Raw genomic sequence first — 21,143 nt, 5'->3', positions numbered from 1 at the left:
CATAAATCTGGCAAGTTTTTATCATTTTGAATTATCTTTGTTTTTACTTCAATGAGCCCCTCTGTATATTTACGACACGTGCATGTATCCAATATATAATTAGAGATGTCCGATAAATGCTTTAAAATGTAATATCGGAAATTATCGGTATCTTTTTTTTTTTTAATATCGGTATCGTTTTTTTTGTTTGTTTTTTTCTTTATTAAATCAACATAAAAAACACAAGATACACTTACAATTAGTGCACCAACCCCATTCACACAAAAGGGTTGTTTTTTTCTGTTATTAATATTCTGGTTCCTACATTATATATCAATATATATCAATACAGTCTGCAAGGGATACAGTCCGTAAGCACACATGATTGTGCGTGCTGCTGGTCCACTAATAGTACTAACCTTTAACAGTTAATTTTACTAATTTTCATTAATTACTAGTTTCTATGTAACTGTTTTTATATTGTTTTACTTATCTTTAATTAAAAACAATGTTTTTAATTTATTTATCTTATTTTATTTTATAATTTTTTAAAAAAAGGACCTTATCTTCACCATACCTGGTTGTCCAAATTAGGCATAATAATGTGTTAATTCCACGACTGCATATATCAGTATCGGTAATTATGAGTTGGACAATATCGGAATATCGGCAAAAAAGCCATTATCGGACATCCCTATATATAATCCTTGCATATCATGTGCATCTTTGGGCACCGAACCATTCGATCCAATTTTGATTCCTGGAGCGACTATTCCGTTAAAAATTGATTCTCAATTCAACACGATTCTCGCAATGTATTATTTGGTATAACAATTGTAATGAAACTTTTTCAAAACAGGTTAGAGGCTAGAAAAAGCTGCTTCTGGTTGCATATACTGTAGTTGTGGAGGGAGAGTGTGACCAGCGCGCCTGCAGGAGCAAAGGTCAGCGCCTCTGTCCATGGTGCTGAAGACAGAGCACCATCAGACGGGGGCGTGGCAGTGCTGACGGCGAGACACAGCTGGCAGGTGATTAGATTTTCCAGCTGGTATGAGTTGTCTAATCATCTGTTGTCTTTAACAGTAAGCGGCCGGGAGCAGAGAGGGAGAGAGGATACGGACGTGGCTGAAAAGTTAAGTTCTGGGAGAGAAAACTTATGTTGGGAAAAACCATTATCATTAAAACCTTGTTGAACCTGCACGCTTGGCTCCGGTGCCGTGTCTGACAGTGGGACCGCTAGGAAGCGACTTCCACAGTATTTAAAACAAAAAATTTAAAACAAACTAACATCCATTCATCCATCCATTTTCTACCGCTTGTCCCTCTCGGGGTGGCGGTAGATCCCAGCTGCACTCGGGCGGAAGGCGGGGTACACCTCATCCCAGGGCCAACACAGATAGACAACATTCACACTGATATTCTCACACTAGGGCCAATCAATCGATTTAAAATCGGGATGAATACGAATCGCGATTCGGAAGAGAATCCATTTTTTTTGCTGCACCTAATGAATACATTATAAATCTATGCCAAATACGCCCACCTTTGCGGAGGACAGCTTTATAAATGGGTAGGCTTCACTACACGTCTTAAAAATGTAGCCTAGAGCTCTGACAACTATTCTTACATACAGTACAGGCCAAAAGTTTGGACACACCTTCTCCTCATTCAATGCGTTTTCTTTATTTTCATGACTATTTACATTGTGGATTGTCACTGAAGGCATCAAAACTATGAATGAACACATGTGGAGTTATGTACTTAACAAAAACATAACTGAAAACATGTTTTATATTTTAGTTTCTTCAAAATAGCCCCCCTTTGCTCTGATGTGCACACTCTTGGCATTCTCTCGATGAGCTTGAAGCACACATGTGAAGTGAAAACCATTTCAGGTGACTACCTCTTGAAGCTCATCGAGAGAATTCCAAGAGTGTGCAAAGCAGTAATCAGAGCAAAGGGGTGCTATTTTGAAGAAACTAGAATATAAAACATGTTTTCAGTTGTCAGAATAATTGTATTTAAGTTATCATAAAACTTTGTGTTGCCATGAGTTCCCGGCGAGAAGACAAAAGCTGTCTTTGATCCTACCAAGAAGAAGGCTTGTAAAACTCCATTGTGTAGGATGGGAAGCAACATGAAGGTGTTCTGTTTCTTTGATGTATTGTAATCCACAGATTGTGTCTTGACCCGAGAACTACAAAGCGGAGAGAAAGCAGGACCTGCCCAAGTTTCAGGCACCTCTTCTTTGAACTTTTTTACGACCTTTTCTTTGAACTGGTTTGTAAGCAAAGGCGATGGCTGTTTACGACCCCCATCCCTTTAGAAACAGCTGTTGCCATGTAATCAGGGAAAGTCCAAATAAAAGAGGAGGCGTACAATCTTTCGCCAGAGCGTGGTGACACTGTCCAAGGGTACAGGTGTACGCGTTTCTCCTCACTGAGCCAAATTTAATTCTGTCTCTGTTTGATTCCTTGCTTCTTGTCTTGTTTAATAGATGTCATCAGTGTTTAAACCTGAGATCAGTTATTTCACATTTTTTTGTTAAGTACATAGTTTTGATGCCTTCAGTGACAATCTACAATGTAAATAGTCATGAAAATAAAGAAAACACTTTGAATAAGGAGGTGTGTCCAAACCTTTGGCCTGTACTGTACATTAATATCAATAGAAAAATAGTAATTATAGATAGTTTTTATTGGATTTTTTGGAGTTATGTACTTAACAAAAAAATAACTGAAAACAAGTTTTATATTCTAGTTTCTTCGAAATAGCCACCCTTTGCTCTGATTACTGTTTTGCACACTCTTGGCATTCTCTCAATGAGCTTCAAGAGGTGGTCACTGTTAGAATAATTTTATCTAAGTTATCACAAAAACTTTGTGTTTTAATGAGTTCCCAGCGAGAAGCAAACACATGTCTTTGAACCTACCAAGAAGAAGGCTTGTAAAACTCCATTGTGTAGGATGGAAGCAACATGAAGGTGTTCTGTTTTCTTTCATGTATTGTAATCAACAGACAGATATTGTTTTAACCCAAGGACTACAAAGCGGAGAGAAGGCAGGATCTGCCCAAGTTCCAGACACCGCTTTTTTGAACTCTTTTACGAACCTCTTTTTTGATGTCTTTTACGAACCTTTCTTTGAACTGTTTTACGACCTTTTCTGTGAAGTGTTTACGACCTTTTCTTTTGAACTGTTCTGTAACCAAAGGCAACGCTGTTTACGACCCACGTCCCTTTGGAAGCAGCTGTTGCCATGTGGTCAGGGAAAGTCCAAAAACAGAGTAGGCGTACAATCTTTCGCCTTAGCGTGCTGGAGACTGTTCAAGAGTACAGACCAAACGTTTTTCCTCAAATTGAGCCAAATTTAATTCTGTCTCTGATTGATTCTTTGCTTCTTGTCCTGTTTAATAGATGTCATCAGTGTTTAAACCTGACAGTCACCTGAAATGGTTTTCACTTCGCAGGTGTGCTTGAAGCTCATCGAGAGAATGCCAAGAATGTGCAAAGCCCTAATCAAAGCAAAGGGGGTCTATTTTGAAGAAACTAAAAACATGTTTTCAGGTATTTCACCTTTTTTTTTGTTAAGTACATAACTCCACATTCATAGTTTTGATGCCTTCAGTGACAATCTACAATGTAAATAGTCATGAAAATAAAGAAAACGCTTTGAATGAGAAGGTGTGTCCAAACTTTTGGCCTGTACTGTATATAAGTTTAATTTTACAAGGGGAGACTCACGGCCCTAAGCTTAAGATACACTAATATAAGGCATCTATTATGTAAGATAAGAGTTATAGTGTAAATAGTAAATAAAGTACACAATATTAATGGAGACACATTGGGGCTAACTCAAAAAGCATAAAAGTACAATTTTGTAAAACACACTTTCAATACACTATTATAATATGTAGACTTAAGAAAATACTATAATATGGGACCTTTAAGGTACTACAAAGGTACACGAAGGTTGTCACTCGTTGCTGTCCACTACCAACTTGAGCCTAAAACGAAATAATCGTCGTTAGCGTTGTTTTTACGGCCCCGACTGTCGTACTCACTTCCGGTGGCGGAGCCGTCGCTGTTGGTGTCGGTCTTGTCGCTGGAAGAGAAAGGTAATGTCCGTGAGAAGTCGGCTCCCTGGTCCGGGGGGCAGCCCGCCATCATGCAGAGACGCAGCAGGCCGCATCTGAGGATCAACGGCCACACAGGGCAAGCCCATTACAGTGCTAACGCTAACAGCACCAGCTAACCACAGTGCTAACGCTAACAGCACCAGCTAATTACAGTGCTAATGCTAACAGCGCCAGCTAATTACAGTGCTAACGCTAACAGCACCAGCTAATTACAATGCTAACGCTAACAGCACCAGCTAATTACATAATTACATTGCTAACGCTAACAGCACCAGCTAATTACATAATTACAGTGCTAACGCTAACAGCACCAGCTAATTACAGTGCTAATGCTAATAGCACAAGATAATTACAGTGCTAACGCTAATAGCACCAGCTAATTACAGTGCTAACGCTAATAGCACCAGGTAATTACAGTGCTAATGCTAATAGCACCAGGTATTTACAGTGCTAACGCTAATAGCATCAGCTAATTACAGTGCTAATGCTAATAGCACCAGCTAATTACAGTGCTAACGCTAACAGCACCAGCTAATTACAGTGCTAACGCTAACAGCACCAGCTAATTACAGTGCTAACGCTAATAGCACCAGCTAATTACAGTGCTAACGCTAATAGCACCAGCTAATTACAGTGCTAATGCTAATAGCACCAGGTAATTACAGTGTTAACGCAAATAGCACCAGGTAATTACAGTGCTAACGCTAATAGCACCAGTTAATTACAGTGCTAATGCTAATAGCACCAGCTAATTACAGTCCTAACGCTAAAAGCACCAGCTAATTACAATGCTAACGCTAATAACACCAGCTAATTACAGTGCTAATGCTAATAGCACCAGCTAATTACAGTGCTAACGCTAAAAGCACCAGCTAATTACAATGCTAACGCTAATAGCACCAGATAATTACAGTGCTAACGCTAACAGCACCAGCTAATTAAATGTGCTAACGCTGCAGAGCCTTCTACACATGAAATAACACCCTTTAATCACCTTTTATTCCAATATATATAATATAGTAATCCTGTCAGAGGCTGAGCCAATCATTGGCCACGATACTGAACAACGTGCTGTAATTGGTTTGGTTTCTTCTAGTGGCAACACTACTGTAGTATTTATGATTTTAGTTTATTTATCCATTTTTATGCTTAAAAACGCTTAATTTAGGACCCAAAAATTGTAGAATATGCTTTAAAAAAATACAAATCTGCTATGTGGTGACGCAGCAATGCTCGAAATGGCGACTGTAATGTTCTGACAATTGTTTTTGTGTCAAAATATTATTTATAGGTTAAAAATTATGTAAGCAAGTAATAATGCTGTGGTCAATCCCGATTAATCCAAATTCAAAATTGCGATTAATCGAATAAAAAAATAAAATAATAATTTGACAGCACTAGTTCAAATGTGTTTCAATGTTTACATCTGATGCCGCAGTCTTTTACTATGAAGCCACGCTGTTGTAACACGTGCAGAATGTGGCGTGGCATTGTCTTGCTGAAATAAGCAGGGGCGTCCATGGAAAAAGACGTTGCTTGGATGGCAACATATGTTGCTCCAAAACCTGTATGTACCTTTCAGCATTAATGGTGCCTTCACAGATGTGTAAGTTACTCATGTCTTGGGCACTAATGCACCCCCATACCATCACAGATGCTGGCTTTTGAACTTTGCGCCTATAACAATGGTTCTTTTCCTCTTTGTCCCGGAGGACGTCCACAGTTTCCAAAAACAATTTGAAATGTGGACTCGTCAGACCACGGAACACTTTTCCACTTTGCATCAGTCCATTTTAGATGAGCTCGGGGCCCAGTGAAGCCAGCGGCGTTTCTGGGTGTTGTTGATAAATGGCTTTGGCTTTGCATAGTAGAGTTTTAACTTGCACTTACAGATGTAGCGATCAACTGTAGCTACTGACAGTGGTTTTCTGAAGTGTTCCTGAGCCCACGTGGTGATATCCTTTACACACTGATGTTGCTTTTTGATGCTTGCTGCTTAAGTGCAGTCATTTGTCCAGATTCTCTGAACCTTTTGATGATATTACGGACCGTAGATGGTGAAATCCCTAAATTCTTTGCAATAGCTTGTTGAGAAATGTTGTTCTTAAACTGTTGGACAATTTGCTCACGCATTTGTTCACAAAGTGGTGACCTTCGCCCCATCCTTGTTTGTGAATGACTGAGCATTTCATGGAAGCTACTTTTACACCCAATCATAGCACCCACCTGTTCCCAATTAGCCTGTTCACCTGTGGGATGTTCCAAATAAGTGTTGGATGAGCATTCCTCAACTTTCTCTGTCTTTTCTGCCACTCGGACTGTAAGTGGATTTCACTGTTTAAAACGTTTAATATCGTAGCAAAACGTTTGCTAAAATTTAAAGATTTGGGGGGATTTCTGATTCTTTGTGAGAGCACCAAAAGGACTTTTGTGTGCATTGGCAGATATTGTTTTCTCTGTCAATGTAGTATCTAGCTATGACCACAAGGAGATTAAACGGGGGCTAGAAAGTCTTACGTGCTGTCACTGTCCGGCGCTCTGGTCAGCACGCTCTGGACCAGACCGGTCAGGCTGGCGATCTGCTTCTCCATGGCCTCCATGCGCTCCAGACGATGATCCCTGTAAGGAAACGCAAAAATCCCAACTTTTTCCACTGAGGGCCACAAAATAACAAATCAAAGGACGCTGGGGGCTATTTTGGCAGTTTTCACATTTCAAAACCAGTACAATATATAGATTTTGTTCAAAGAACTAGAAAATGCAGTTTTGGTATGAACTTAGTGGGAATGTCGAAGCCGAGCTTAAGTGCTAACAGTTAGCACGCTGGCCAGATAGCGTCAAGTAACAAAAAAATATGAGCAAAATGAGCTAAAAAAGCTGGCATGCTAACAGTACTCTGCTAACATGTCAACAATGTCATACTTACAGTCAGAATTAGTGAAATACTAAAATACATGACACTGATGTATAAACATACTGAACTAGCTAATACAATTTTTGCTAATTGTAACATGCGTCAAGTTCCACAATATTTTACTATGAGGTGTGTACCTGAAAAAAATTTGTTTAAAATGCTAGCCTGTTAACATTTGAATGCATCAAGTACCAACATATGACTGATACCTACAAAATTAGCAAAAAAAAAGCTAGCATACAAATGTTAATATGCTAACGTGTAGTGTTCGTCAGGTAAAATATTTGACGCTGATGTTTATGCCTACAAAATTAGCAAAAAAAAAAAGCTAGCATACGTACGTTAACATGCTAACTGGTATTGTTCGTCAGGTAAAATATTTGACGCTGATGTGTATGCCCGCAAAAGTAGCAAAAAAAAATGCTAACATACTAACGTTAACATGCTAACTGGTATTGTTCGTCAGGTAAAATATTTGACGCTGATGTGTATGACTGCAAAATTAGCAAAAAAGCTAACATGCTAATATCAGAATGCTAACTGGTATTGTTCGTCAGGTAACAAAATATTTGGCGCTGATGTGTATGCCTGCAAAATTTGCAAAAAAAAAAAAAAAGCTAGCATACTAACGTTAACATGCTAACTGGTATCGTTCGTCAGGCAACAAAATATTTGACGCTGATGTGTATGACTGCAAAATTAGCAAAAAAGCTAACATGCTAATATTAGAATGCTAACTGGTATTGTTCGTAAGGTAAGAAAATATTTGACGCTGATGTGTATGACTGCAAAATTAGCCAAAAACTTAACATGCTAATATTAGAATGCTAACTGGTATTGTTCGTCAGGTAAAATATTTGACGCTGATGTGTATGACTGCAAAATTAGCAAAAAAGCTAACATGCTAATATTAGAATGCTAACTGGTATTGTTCGTGAGGTAACAAAATATTTGACGCTGATGTGTATGACTGCAAAATTAGCAAAAAAGCTAACATGCTAATATTAGAATGCTAACTGGTATTGTTCGTCAGGTAAAATATTTGACGCTGTGTATGACTGCAAAATTAGCAAAAAAGCTAACATGCTAATATTAGAATGCTAACTGGTATTGTTCGTCAGGTAACAAAATATTTGACGCTGATGTGTATGACTGCAAAATTAGCCAAAAAGCTAATATGCTAATATTAGAATGCTAACTGGTATATTTCGTCAGGTAACAAAATATTTGACGCTGATGTGTATGACTGCAAAATTAGCAAAAAAGCTCACATGCTAATATTAGAATGCTAACTGGTATTGTTCGTCAGGTAAAATATTTGACGCTGATGTGTATGACTGCAAAATTAGCCAAAAAGCTAATATGCTAATATTAGAATGCTAACTGGTATATTTCGTCAGGTAACAAAATATTTGACGCTGATGTGTATAACTGCAAAATTAGCAAAAAAGCTAACATGCTAATATTAGAATGCTAACTGGTATTGTTTGTCAGGTAACAAAATATTTGACGCTGATGTGTATGACTGCAAAATTAGCAAAAAAGCTAACATGCTAATATTAGAATGCTAACTGGTATTGTTCGTCAGGTAACAAAATATTTGACGCTGATGTGTATGACTGCAAAATTAGCCAAAAAGCTAATATGCTAATATTAGAATGCTAACTGGTATATTTCGTCAGGTAACAAAATATTTGACGCTGATGTGTATGACTGCAAAATTAGCAAAAAAGCTAACATGCTAATATTAGAATGCTAACTGGTATTGTTCGTCAGGTAACAAAATATTTGACGCTGATGTGTATGACTGCAAAATTAGCAAAAAAGCTAACATGCTAATATTAGAATGCTAACTGGTATTGTTCGTCAGGTAAAATATTTGACGCTGATGTGTATGACTGCAAAATTAGCAAAAAAGCTAACATGCTAATATTAGAATGCTAACTGGTATTGTTCGTCAGGTAAAATATTTGACGCTGATGTGTATGACTGCAAAATTAGCAAAAAAGCTAACATGCTAATATTAGAATGCTAACTGGTATTGTTTGTCAGGTAACAAAATATTTGACGCTGATGTGTATGACTGCAAAATTAGCAAAAAAGCTAACATGCTAATATTAGAATGCTAACTGGTATTGTTCGTCAGGTAACAAAATATTTGACGCTGATGTGTATGACTGCAAAATTAGCCAAAAAGCTAATATGCTAATATTAGAATGCTAACTGGTATATTTCGTCAGGTAACAAAATATTTGACGCTGATGTGTATGACTGCAAAATTAGCAAAAAAGCTAACATGCTAATATTAGAATGCTAACTGGTATTGTTCGTCAGGTAACAAAATATTTGACGCTGATGTGTATGACTGCAAAATTAGCAAAAAAGCTAACATGCTAATATTAGAATGCTAACTGGTGTTGTTTGTCAGGTAACAAAATATTTGACGCTGATGTGTATGACTGCAAAATTAGGCAAAAAGCTAATATGCTAATATTAGAATGCTAACTGGTATATTTCGTCAGGTAACAAATTATTTTACGCTGATGTGTATAACTGCAAAATTAGCAAAAAAGCTAACATGCTAATATTAGAATGCTAACTGGTGTTGTTTGTCAGGTAACAAAATATTTGACGCTGATGTGTATGACTGCAAAATTAGCCAAAAAGCTAATATGCTAATATTAGAATGCTAACTGGTATATTTCGTCAGGTAACAAAATATTTGACGCTGATGTGTACAACTGCAAAATTAGCAAAAAGCTAACATGCTAATATTAGAATGCTAACTGGTATCGTTCGTCAGGTAACAAAATATTTGACGCTGATGTGTATGACTGCAAAATTAGCCAAAAAGCTAACATGCTAATATTAGAATGCTAACTGGTATTGTTCGTCAGGTAAAATATTTGACGCTGATGTGTATGACTGCAAAATTAGCAAAAAAGCTAACATGCTGATATTAGAATGCTAACTGGTATTGTTTGTCAGGTAACAAAATATTTGACGCTGATGTGTACGACTGCAAAATTAGCAAAAAAGCTAACATGCTAATATTAGAATGCTAACTGGTATTGTTCGTCAGGTAACAAAATATTTGACGCTGATGTGTATGACTGCAAAATTTGCAAAAAAGCTAACATGCTAATATTAGAATGCTAATGATTTTACCAAGGGCCGTTAAAAAATGAGCTGGGGGCCGCACTTTGGACACCCCTGAAAAAGGTAAAGGGCTCTCTCAGTCCTTCATACTCACCTGCTGGCATCAGAGTCCGGTCCAGACAGAGAAGAACCAAACCCTGGCGTGGCCCTGCCCCCCTCCCCGGGTCCAGCAGTCAGGCACAGAGGCTCAGAGCCGGAATTAGGTCTGGACTTGGGGCTGTCCATGAACACCGAGGAGGAGGCCGAGTCTTTGCGGAAGCTCTGCCTGACGGGCGAGGCCCTGCTGGGTGAGCCTGAGTACGAGTCCCTGTCCCGCAGGTGGATGTCTGGGATCTTTTGCGGGGACGAAGGCGGCATGCGAAAGCCCATGCCCAACGTGGCCGAGTAGGTGTCGGAGTACAGGGGCCCCCCGGGCTTGTAGAGGGAGTCGTCCAGCTCCCCCTGCAGGGCGGCTGCGGAGTAGGTGCTGAGGGAGCGCACGGAGCCGCGGCGGTACAGCCCCGCGGACACGGGGAAGCTGAAGGGGTCGCCGATGGCGGCCAGCGACTGCGTCGAGGCGATGCTGAGGCGGCCCTCGTGCATCAGGCTGTAGGGGTCGGCGTACAGAGACTCGTTCTTCATCAGCGCCAGGTTCTTGGCCGAGACCTCCTCGTCCGGCTTGACGTCGCGGCGCTCCAGGATGGCGCTGGGCGAGGGCGAGAGGCCCGCGTTGGCCACGTGGGCCGCCGACGGGTGGTGGGGGTGGCGAGCCTGCTCGTGGGGCCCGGCGAAGGACGGCGGGCGGCCCCCGCTGTAGGACAGGCGGGAGCGAGACGGCGAGCCGGAAGAGGCGGAGGAGGGTAGCGTGTTGAGGCGGCGCGTTGGGGAGGAGTCGCGGGACGAGTACACCATCTCTCTCTGGAATCAGGAAGCAGGGATGCTGTTACCATGGAGACACAGCTGACTGATGCCAGATGGCTATAACTTATTATGATGAATCTACCATAAAGTTTTTTACTTACGCCTACTCAACAGTCACGACTATTTTGATAGTTCCTCGGGGAAAGACTACTTCACTTTTTCCACATTTTGTTACAGCTTTTGTCCCAAAATGGAATAAATTCATTTTTGACCTCAAAATTCTACAGACAATACCCCAATGTGAAGTGTTTTTTTTTTAAACTACAAAAGAACCTCAAAAACCACATTATCAAGACCCTTTGATCAATCCTTTTATGTCAAAAAGTCAGGATTTTTTTATGTAAAAAACTCGAGATTTTTTGAAGTGGAAAAAAATTGGGATTTTTTCCTTCAAAAAGTCAAGATTTTTTCCGCCAAAAAGTCTGGATTTTTCCGTCAAAAAGTTGGGATTTTTTTAATGTCAAAAAGTCAGGATTTTTTTAATGTCAAAAAGTCAGGATTTTTGCATGTCAAAAAGTCAGGATTTTTAATGTAAAAAAAATCAGGATTTTTTCTAAGTGTCAAAAAATCGGGTTTTTTTCTAAGTGGAAAAAAATTGGGATTTTTTCCTTCAAAAAATTGGGATTTTTTCCTTCAAAAAATTGGGATTTTTTCCTTCAAAAAATTGGGATTTTTTCCTTCAAAAAATTGGGATTTTTTCCTTCAAAAAATTGGGATTTTTTCCTTCAAAAAATTAGGATTTTTTCCGTCAAAAAGTCTGGATTTCTTTGTCAAAAAGTCAGATTTCTACGTGTCAAAAAATCGGTATTTTTTTCCCGTTAAAAAGCATGTTCCGTCAGAAAATCAGGATTTTTTTCTGTCAAAAAGTCGGGAATTTTTCTAAGTGTTATTGCAATTTTGTCCTTAAAAAAATAGTGAACATACAAGACAACTTGTCTTTTATTAGTAAGTAAACAAACAAAGGCTCCTAATTTAGTCTGCTGACATACAGTAACATATTGTCATTTTTTTTTTGTCAAAAAGTCGAGATTGTTTACGTCAAAAAGTCGGGATTTTTTATTTCAAAAAGTCTGGATTTTTTCAAGTGGCAAAAAATCGGAAAATCTGGATTTATTTATAAGTGTCAAAAAATCTGGATTTTTTCGGTCAAAAAGTCGGGATTTTTTTCGGTCAAAAAGTCTGGAATTTTTGTGACCATACAAGACAACTTGTATTTTAGTAGTAAGTAAACAAACAAAGGCTCCTAATTTAGTCTGCTGACATATGCAGTAACATATTGTGTCATTTTCCATTCCATTCTAAAGAATTGGGATTTTTTACTGTCAAAAAATTGGGATTTTTCCCGTCAAAAAATTGGGATTTTTTCCTTCAAAAAACCTGGATTTTTTCAGTCAAAAAGTCTGGGTTTTTTCTGTCAAAAAGTCGGATTCCTAAGTGTCAAAAAATCAGGATTTTTTCCGTCAAAAAGTCTGGATTTTTTTCTGTCAGAAAGTCGGGATTTTTTTCCGTCAAAAAGTCGGGAATTTTTCTAAGTGTTATTGCAATTTTGTCCTGCATATAATAATAGTGAATATACAAGACAACTTGTCTTTTAGTAGTAAGTAAACAAACAAAGGCTCCTAATTTAGTCTGCTGACATATGCAGTAACATATTGTAATTTTTCTGTCAAAAAGTCGGGATTTTGTATTTCAAAAACTCTGGATTTTTTTAAGTGGCAAAAAATCGGAAAGTCTGGATTTGTTTCTAAGTGTCAAAAAATCTGGATTTTTTCTGTCAAAAAGGCTGGATTTTTTTCTGTCAAAAAGTCTGGAATTTTTCCAAGGGTTATTGCAATTTTGTCCTTAAATAAAATAGTGAACATACAAGACAACTTGTATTTTAGTAGTAAGTAAACAAACAAAAGCTCCTAATTTAGTCTGCTGACATATGCAGTAACATATTGTTATTTTTTCTGTCAAAAAGTCGGGATTTTTTACGTCAAAAAGTCGGGATTTTTTATTTCAAAAAGTCGGGATTTTTTTAAGTGACAAAAAATCGGAAAGTCTGGATTTTTTTTAAAGTGTCAAACAATCTGGATTTTTTCTGTCAAAAAGTCGGGATTTTTTTCTGTCAAAAAGTCTGGAATTTTTCTAGGTGTTATTGCAAGTTTGTCCTTAAATAAAATAGTGAACATACAGGACAACTTGTATTTTAGTAGTAAGTAAACAAACAAAGGCTCCTAATTTAGTCTGCTGACATATGCAGTAACATATTGGGTCGTTTTCCATACCATTCTAAAATGTTGGGATTTTTATTGTCAAAAAATTGGGATTTTTTCCGTCAAAAAGTCTGGATTTTTTTGTCAAAAAGTCTGGATTTTTTGTCAAAAAATCTAGATTTTTTCCGTCAAAAAATCTGTTTTTTTTTTCCCGTCAAAAAGTCTGGATTTTTTCCCGTCAAAAAGTCTGGATTTTTTCTGTCAAAAAATCTGGATTTTTTCTGTCAAAAAATCTGGATTTTTTTTCCGTCAAAAAGTTGGGATTTTTTCTGTTGACGCACCTTTGGCAGCAATTACAGCCTGAAGCTTGGCACACCCTAAAGGCAACCCGCGGCTCTCGAGCTACATGCAGCTCTTTAGCGGCTCCCTGGAGCTTTTTAAAAAAATGTATGAAAATAGAAAAAGATACGAGAAAAATTTTTTTTTTTTGTTGTACTATGGTTTCTGTAGGAGGACAACATGACACAAACCTTCCTAATTGTTAGAAATCCCGCTGTTTATATTAAACATGCTACACTGATGAGTATTTGGCGAGCGCGGTTTTGTCCTACTGATTTTGGCGGTCCTTGAACTCACCGTAATTTGTTCACATGTACAATTGTCTCCGACACTGCCACGGAAATACGTGTTTTATGCCACTCCTTTATTGTCTCATTTTGTCCACCAAACGTTTTATGCTGTGCGTGAATGCACAAAGATGAGCTTTGTTGATGTAATTGACCAAAATGTATTTTGATACTTTTCTAAATAAAGGGGACCACAAAAACGTGGCATTATTGGCTTTATTTTAACAAAAAATCTTAGGGTACATTAAACATATATTTCTTGTGTTGCAAGTTTGTCCTTAAATAAAATAGTGAACATACTAGACAACTTGTCTTTTAGTAGTAAGGACAAATACTCCTAATTTGTCTGCAGACATATGCAGTAACATATTGTGTCATTTTCCATTCTATTCTAAAAAGTCGGGATTTTTTCTGTCAAAAAGTCGGGATTTTTTAATGTCAAAAAATCTGGATTTTTTATGTCAAAAAGTCGGGATTTTTTTGTAAGTGGCAAAAAGTCGGGATTTTTTGTAAGTGGCAAAAAGTCGGGATTTTTTGTAAGTGGCAAAAAGTCGAGAATTTTTTTTTCAAAAAGTCGGGATTTTTTTTAAGTGGCAAAAAGTCTGAATTGTTTCTGTCAAAAAGTCGTGTTTTTTCTCAGTGTAAAAAAGTCGGGATTTTTTCTGTCAAAAAGTCGGGAATTTTTCTAAGTGTTATTGGAATTTTGTCCTTAAATAAAATAGTGAACATAAAAGACAACTTGTCTTTTAGTAGTAAGTAAACAAACAAAGGCTCCTAATTTAGTCTGCTGACATATGCAGTAACATATTGTGTCATTTTCCATTCTATTATTTTGTCAACATTATTAAGGACAAGTGGTAGAAAATGAATTATTAATCTACTTGTTTTTTTTACTGTTAATATCTGCTTACTTTCTCTTTTAACATGTTCTATCTACACTTCTGTTCAAATGTAATAATCACTTATTCTTCTGTTGTTTGATACTTTACATTAGTTTTGGGTGATACCACAAATTTGGGTATCAATCTGATACCAAGTAGTTATGGGATCATACATTGGTCATATTCAAAGTCCTCATGTGTTCAGGGACATATTTACTGAGTTTATAAACATAATATACATTTTAAAAAAAGAAAAAAGATTTTGTGATGATAAAAAATATCGATGTAATCATAGTAGTATTGACTAGATACGCTCCTGTACTTGGTATCATTACAGTGGATGTTAGGTGTCGATCCACCCATGGCGTTTGTTTGTTGTGACGCCGGTGAGCTATGGTGTGTAGTGAAGCATGTTTAGCTATTCTTCGTCCTGCAGGGATGATACTTGTAAGAAACGTACTTTATTTGTCGCCATGGAGACCAGGATTAGTGATTTAAAAGTAGCTACAACAATACAGACTGCAGCTGGACATTAGCCACTAGCTAGCTAGCCATGTCTGAAAGCACCTCTTCCTGAGGGCGTTTCAGTGTTATAACTTCACCTTTATCGTTAGTTTTTAAGCCAAAATGCGTCCGTTCTCCCTTTTCTGTCTACACACTGTGTCTGCTTGTAAGTACTCGGTGATTGTGCGCTGCAAAACATGCTCGTCTGCTCGTAAACCAGCAATGACACGACTTTATGACGACGCACCGTCATACCCGTAAAAAAAAAGGCGGGTGGGGGGGACCGGTACTTTTTAGAGGCGGTATAGTACCGAATATGATTCATTAGTACCGCGGTACTATACTAATACCGGTATACCGTGCAACCCTAGTTTACTGTTACAGGCGGCCCTCTGAGCGCAGCCATAACTGCGATGTGGCCCTCGATAAAAACAAGTTTGATACCCCTGCCTCAGGGACTAAGATGGCAAATTGCAGCGGAAGTGTTTGATTCCTGCTCGTGCGATGCTTTAAGGATGCAGCGGCTCTGAGATGGGATTCATGGTCTTGGAAGGGAGCCAGATCTCGAGGAGCCGTTCCTTTCAAAGAGCCGTTCAAAAGACCGGTGTTACTATAATTATAGTTATTTTGCCTTTAATCAAGGAAACGGTCGCAATCTTTTCTTTCCGCTGGAATGAGTCTGTCAGGGTTTGTTGTTTTTGTGCCGCCTCGTTATCTTCATTGTGTGTGTCTGCATGTGCTTCATTAAGTTGCTTGTATTGAAACGTCCTACATGTCGCCCAGCCCTCCAAACAGAGATATTGCAAAGTTTAGGGTTGTGATATTTCGATATTTATCGATACTTTTCAAAATAAAGGGGACCACAAATGTCATTATTGGCTTTATTTTAACTAAAAATGTGATATATTAAACATATTTTTCTTATTGCAATCAAAGAACAATTTTGTCCTTAAATAAAATAGTGAACATACAAGACAACTTGTCTTTTAGTAGTAAGTAAGCAAACAAAGGCTCCTAATTTAGTCTGCTGACATATGCAGTATTTTGTCAAAATTATGAGGGACAAGCGGTAGAAAATGGATTATTAATCTACTTGTTCATTTACTGTTAATATCTGCTTACTTTCTCTTTTAACATGTTCTATCTACACTTCTATTAAAATGTAATAATCACTTATTCTTCTGTTGTTTGGTACTTTACATTAGTTTTGGGTGATACTACAAATTCTGGTATCAATCCGATACCAAGCGTTTACAGGATCATACATTGGTCATACTTAAATGCTCTTCATGAGGTTATAGACAATAAAAAAATGACAAATGATTTTGAGATATAAAAATTATCGATGTATTCATCAACTACATACGGCTCTTGTACTTGGTATCATTACAATCGATGTCTGTGTAGATCCACCCTTTTGTTTACATTGAGGAGCACTAGCTTGCTGCTAGCGGTTAGCTATTGTATCCTCATACGATGTGTAGCGAAGAATGTTTAGCTATTCCTCATCCTGGCAGGGATGATACTTGTAAGAAACGTATTACTTATTTATATAAATTTATTTATACTTATTGTTATAACTTATTTATTTGTTGCCATGGAGGCGAGGATTAAAACACTGCCGACTGCAGATGGACATTAGCCGCGAGCTAGCTTGCCATGTTTAAAACACCTCTTCAAAATAGCCACCCTTTGCTCTGATTACTGCTTTGCACACTCTTGGCATTCTCCTGATGAGCTTCAAGACGCTAAATGTGCATGTGCATTAAAAAACGACCCCCAAACAAACAGCTCACAACTGGGAATCGGTTAAATGCTTTAAAATGTAATATCGGAAATGATCGGTATCGGTTTGAAAAAGTTAAATTTATGACTTTTTAAAATGCCGCCGTGTACACGGACGTAGGGAGAAGTAAATAAACCTTAAAGGCACTGCCTTTGCGTGTCGGCCCAGTCCCATAATATCTACGGCTTTTGACACACACAAGTGAATGCAATGCAACAGCCATACAGGTCACATTGAGGGTGGCCGTATAAACAACTTTAACACTGTTACAAATATGCGCCACACTGTGAACCCACACCAAACAAGAATGACAAACACATTTCTGGAGAACATCCGCACCGTAACACAACATAAACACAACAGAACAAATACCCAGAACCCCTTGCAGCACTAACTCTTCCCCCAACCCCACCCACCTCAACCTCCTCATGCTCTTTAGGGAGAGCATGTCCCAAATTCCAAGCTGCTGTTTTGAGGCATGTTAAAAACTTCAATAATAAATATGGCAGTGCCATGTTGGCATTTTTTTTTCCATAACTTGAGTTGATTTATTTTGGAAAACCTTGTTACACTGTTTAATGCATCCAGCGGTGCATCACAAGAAAATTAGGCATAATAATGTGTTAATTCCACGACGGTATATATCGGTATCGGTTGATATCGGAATCGGTAATTAACAGTTGGACAATATCGGAATATCGGATATGCGCAAAAAAGCCATTATCGGACATCCCGAGTCCTCATGGTTGACTTAAAAGAGCCGTTCAAAAGATTCGATTCGTTCGAAAAGGTCACATCTCTCCAGCAGACATGGTTTGCTACGCAGCCAGGACATGCAAGGTAAACATTGAACTGAATCCTAATGTAATCTTGGTAAAATCAAAGTAAAATAAATTATGTTAATTTAGTTATTTAGTAGAAAATATGCATTATGTGTGTGAATGGGTGAATGTGGAAATACTGTCAAAGTGCTTTGAGTACCTTGAAGGTAGAAAAGCGCTATACAAGTATAACCCATTTATCATTATTATTGAACAATTTCCATTTCTGTTCATATTACTCTAAAACCTCGGTGTCAAAGTCGCTATGGCCCCCAGGATATTTGATTGGTATTAAAAGCGGCCCGCAGGCCACAGCCGCCTGCTGCTGTTTTGCACGCAGCAATACTCCATTCCCCACAATGCAACGGTACACCGCAAACTCACTGCAGCGCCGCAAGTGGGCCTCAGCTGCATTATTCATCAGTATTCAGTAGATATGTCCGATACTGGCTTTTTTGCCGATATCCGATATCGTCCAACTCTTAATTACCGATTCCGATATCAACCGATACCGATATATACAGTCGTGGAATTAACATATTATTATGCCTAATTTTGTTGTGATGCCCCGCTGGATGCGTTAAACAATGTAACAAGGTTTTCCAAAATAAATCAACTCAAGTTATGGAAAAAAATGCCAACATGGCACTGCCATATTCATTATCGAAGTCATAAAGTCAATCAATCAATCAATCAATGTTTATTTATATAGCCCTAAATCACAAAAGTCTCAAAGGGCTGCACAAGCCACAATGACATCCTCGGTACAGAGCCCACATAAGAAACGTCGATGTGAATGACTATGAGAAACCTTGGAGAGGACCGCATGTGTGGGTAACCCCCCCTCTCTAGGGGAGACCAAATGGATGTCAAGTGACATAAAATTGTGAAAGAACAGTCCTTAGTGGATCTAACATAGTAGTGAGAGTCCAGTCCATAGTGGGGCCAGCAGGAGACCATCCCGAGCGGAGACGGGTCAGCAGCGCAGAGATGTCCCCAACCGATGCACAGGCGAGCGGTCCACCCCGGGTCCCAACTCTGGACAGTCGTATATACAGTCGTATCTGTGTTAATAGAATCCAGTTGTAGCTGGGATGCATTGTCTTTAATCTCCTTTCTAATGAGTTCAATTTTCTTATTAAAGAAATTCATAAAGTCATCTGCCGAGTGCATTATTTATTTTTTTTAACATGCATCGAAACAGCAGCTTGGATTTTGGGACATGAGAGCATTAGGAGGTTGAGGTGGGGGGTGGGGGGTGGAAGGGGGTGTATATTGTAGTGTCCCGGAAGAGTTAGTGCTGCAAGGGGTTCTGGGTATTTGTTCTGTTGTGTTTATGTTGTGTTACGGTGCGGATGTTCTCCCGAAATGTTCTTGTTTGGTGTGGGTTCACAGTGTGGCGTATATTTGTAACAGTGTTAAAGTTGTTTATACGGCCACCCTCAGTGTGACCTGTATGGCTGTTGAACAAGTATGCCTTGCATTCACTTATGTGTGTGAAAAGCCGTTGATATTTTGATATTTCAAGCCAGGTGGGAGGCGGAGTACATGTTCACGGAGGTAAAAGGCAAACCTGTGTGTCTTCTGTGTGGAGAAAGTGTGGCCGTAATGAAAGAATATGATCTAAGAAGGCACTATTAAACGTTTAAGAAACACAAAGACAAAGACAAGAATATGGAGACGGGACAAAGGCTACAGAAGGTGGAAGAATTAAAACGAGGTCTTAAGTCCCAACAGGCTCTGTTCACAAAAGCCACATCACAAAGCTACGGTGTCGTTTTGATAACTGACACCATGTTTAATTATAATTGTAATATTTGAAGGATGATTAATGAATGTGTTGTGGCAGTACGCGGATTTCCCCAATGTGGCGGTTTGTGGAAACAGTCGGTTGCACAGGGGTTAGTGCATGTGCCTCACAATACGAAGGCCCTGAGTAGTCTTGAGTTCAATCCCGGGCTCGGGATCTTTCTGTGTGGAGTTTGCATGTTCTCCCCGTGAGTGCGTGGGTTCCCTCCGGGTACTGCGGCTTCCTCCCACCTCCAAAAAACATGCACCTGGGGATAGGTTCCATCCATCCATTTTCTACCGCTTATTCCCTTTGGGGTCGCGGGGGGCGCTGGAGCCTATCTCAGCTACAATCGGGCGGAAGGCGGGGTACACCCTGGACAAGTCGCCACCTTATCGCAGGGCCAACACAGATAGACAGACAACATTCACACTCACATTCACACACTAGGGCCAATTTAGTGTTGCCAATCAACTTATCCCCAGGTGCATGTCTTTGGAGGTGGGAGGAAGCCGGAGTACCCGGAGGGAACCCACGCACTCACGGGGAGAACATGCAAACTCCACACAGAAAGATCCCGAGCCAAGACTACTCAGGACCTTCGTATTGTGAGGCAGATGCACTAACCCCTCTGCCACCGTGAAGCCCCCTGGGGATAGGTTGATTGACAAAACTATATTGGCCCTAGTGTGTGAATGTGAGTGTGAATGTTGTCTGTCTATCTGTGTTGGCCCTGCGATGAGGTGGCGACTTGTCCATGGTGTACACCGCCTTCCGCCCGAATGCAGCTGAGGTTGCGGGGGTTGAACCCCTGCAACCCCGAAAGGGACAAGCGGTAGAAAATGGATGGATGGATGGATATTTGAATGATGATTAATGAATGTGTTGTGGCAGTATGCGGATTTCCCCAAATGTGGCGGTTTGTGGAATCTATCGGTTGCTTTTCCAAACATTTTTAATAAACTGCCAACGTTGGAATGCTAAACAGGGAGTGGCTCAAGTTTAATGGCTTTGTAAAAACACAGAGACAGAGTCTAAGTTCATTGTGTTCTTCATGGTGTTTTTGAAACTGCACCAATTTTTTTTCCTCAGGGTTTTCAACTTACGTCAAGTGTTTTGCCAAAAGGATTATTTGTAGCGTGAACATTTTCAGAATGTACTCGTTCTATTTTGGGCCAAAGTAAGACAAAGAAAATAATCTGAAGTTGTCTTTATTTTTAGGTTATTTTTCGATAACCGATATTATTGGCCGATAAATGCTTTAAAATGTAATATCGGAAATTATCGGTATCGGTTTCAAAAAGTAAAATTTATGACTTTTTAAAACGCCGCTGTACGCAGTGGTACACGGTAGGGAGAAGTACAGAGCGCCAATAAACCATAAAGGCACTGCCTTTGCGTGCCGGCCCAATCACATAATATCTACGGCTTTTCACACACACAAGTGAA

General features: G+C 39.0%; 1 protein-coding gene across 15 annotated transcripts in view; it reads right to left on the bottom strand.

The window, feature by feature from the left end:
- Positions 1-21,143, bottom strand: part of srcin1a (SRC kinase signaling inhibitor 1a) — a 230,460-nt gene that overhangs the window by 62,265 nt on the left and 147,052 nt on the right. For 11 of the 15 annotated variants that reach the window (XM_061981945.2, XM_072915998.1, XM_061981937.2 and 8 more), the window contains 3 exons: positions 10,284-11,086; positions 6,634-6,735; positions 4,042-4,169 (listed from right to left, as the gene is read on the bottom strand). In XM_061981945.2, coding sequence (XP_061837929.2) covers positions 4,042-4,169; positions 6,634-6,735; positions 10,284-11,086 — 1,033 coding nt within the window. The remainder of the gene's footprint in view (positions 1-4,041; positions 4,170-6,633; positions 6,736-10,283; positions 11,087-21,143) is intronic. The other 4 variants (XM_061981942.2, XM_061981943.2, XM_061981944.2 and 1 more) reach the window with 1 other exon arrangement.

The sequence above is a fragment of the Nerophis lumbriciformis genome, linkage group LG24 (genome assembly GCF_033978685.3).
Source record: "Nerophis lumbriciformis linkage group LG24, RoL_Nlum_v2.1, whole genome shotgun sequence".
Lineage (NCBI taxonomy): Eukaryota > Metazoa > Chordata > Actinopteri > Syngnathiformes > Syngnathidae > Nerophis > Nerophis lumbriciformis.
The sequence above is the reverse complement of the archived record's forward strand: the minus strand, read 5'-3'. Positions and strand labels throughout refer to the sequence as shown.